This window comes from Nematolebias whitei, unplaced genomic scaffold (genome assembly GCF_014905685.2).
Source record: "Nematolebias whitei isolate Nwh7 unplaced genomic scaffold, NemWhi1 Nwh_scaf_15600, whole genome shotgun sequence".
NCBI classification, from domain to species: domain Eukaryota; kingdom Metazoa; phylum Chordata; class Actinopteri; order Cyprinodontiformes; family Rivulidae; genus Nematolebias; species Nematolebias whitei.
Genome location: NW_023634145.1, coordinates 1 through 1,229, shown reverse-complemented (window position 1 = coordinate 1,229; position 1,229 = coordinate 1). Strand labels below are relative to the sequence as shown.

The 1,229-nt window shown below is 40.8% G+C and overlaps 1 protein-coding gene across 1 annotated transcript; it reads right to left on the bottom strand.

The window, feature by feature from the left end:
• Nucleotides 1-310: 310 nt before the first annotated feature.
• On the bottom strand, nucleotides 311-1,225 carry LOC119430006 (E3 ubiquitin-protein ligase TRIM21-like; the record flags this gene model as incomplete). Its single annotated transcript, XM_037697461.1, has 1 exon — nucleotides 311-1,225. A coding segment is annotated over one exon (915 nt), but the record flags the coding sequence as incomplete, so codon positions are not given.
• Nucleotides 1,226-1,229: the final 4 nt, after the last annotated feature.

Sequence of the window (1,229 nt, the reverse complement as noted above, 5' to 3'; positions counted from 1 at the left end):
TATATATATATATATATATACTATATATATAGTATATATATATATATATATACTATATATAATATATATATTATATATATATAATATATATTGTGTATATACATATATATACAGTGTATATATATATATATATACTGCATATATATGTATATACTGCATATATATATATGTATATACTGCATATATAATTAATGATCACATTCTGTATTTGAGAGCAAAACATACCAAATAAATGTGGAGAAATAGAATAAATTCAGCTGTGAACTGAACTCTTTATTGATTCTTTGATCATGAAGCTTCAGAGGAAACATCAGGCTGATTGACTGACAGGAGAGATGATTAGAGGAGCTGAGTTTGTACCTCTATTATTAAGACAGAAGAACGGGTGGAGTTGTTGAGAGAAACAGCAGCCAGTAAAGGAGTAGATCAGAGCTGCAGCATCAACATCATAAAAGGAGACCAGACCCTCCTCATAATCCACAAACACCCCCACTTTCTCAGGACCAGGCTGGAGACTCAGACGAACTAAAGGCTCAGCAGCCGCTGCGTACTCATTTACATTTATCAACCCAAATGTCCAGAGGCCATATTTAGGACTCACTGTGATGAGTCCCTTCCTGTTGATGGACTCTCTGGCCACTCCTAAAATCCATCCAGTTTTTCCTTTAACCTGAACCTCAAAGTAAAATCTGCCTGAAGAGAAACTCTGAGCCCCTAAAACAGAAGCATACTGAGAAAATCTCTTTGGGTTGTCTGGAAGCTTCTTCCTCACATCACCACGGTGAACTTGTTTTCCATCAACAGACAGGATGAGGCCAGGGTTTGCAGTTTTAGGATCCAGAGTCAGATCCACTTCAGACTTCTGGGCCCTCTTCAGCTCAGCCTCAAACAGCTTCTTCATCTTCTCCCTGAGGTTCTGCTCCAGCTGAGCCACAGCTCTCACCACAGTCACCTCATATGATGGAGGATGGACTCTGACCTCGGTCCAGTTCTTGGTGGGTGGGGCAGCTTTCAGGGACCTGAAGCTCTGGAGGAGGTGGAGGTGGTCTTCAGAGCGTGAGAGCTGCTTCACCTCAGAGCTCCTCTCCATCAGCTCAGAGATCTCCTGTTCCAGATGTTTGATGAAGTCTTCAGCCTGTTGCTCTGTCGTTTTCTGTTTGTCTTCGATCTCCTTCACAAAATTCTTCTTGTTCCTCTCAACAGAGTCCATCAGATCAGTGAAGACCTGA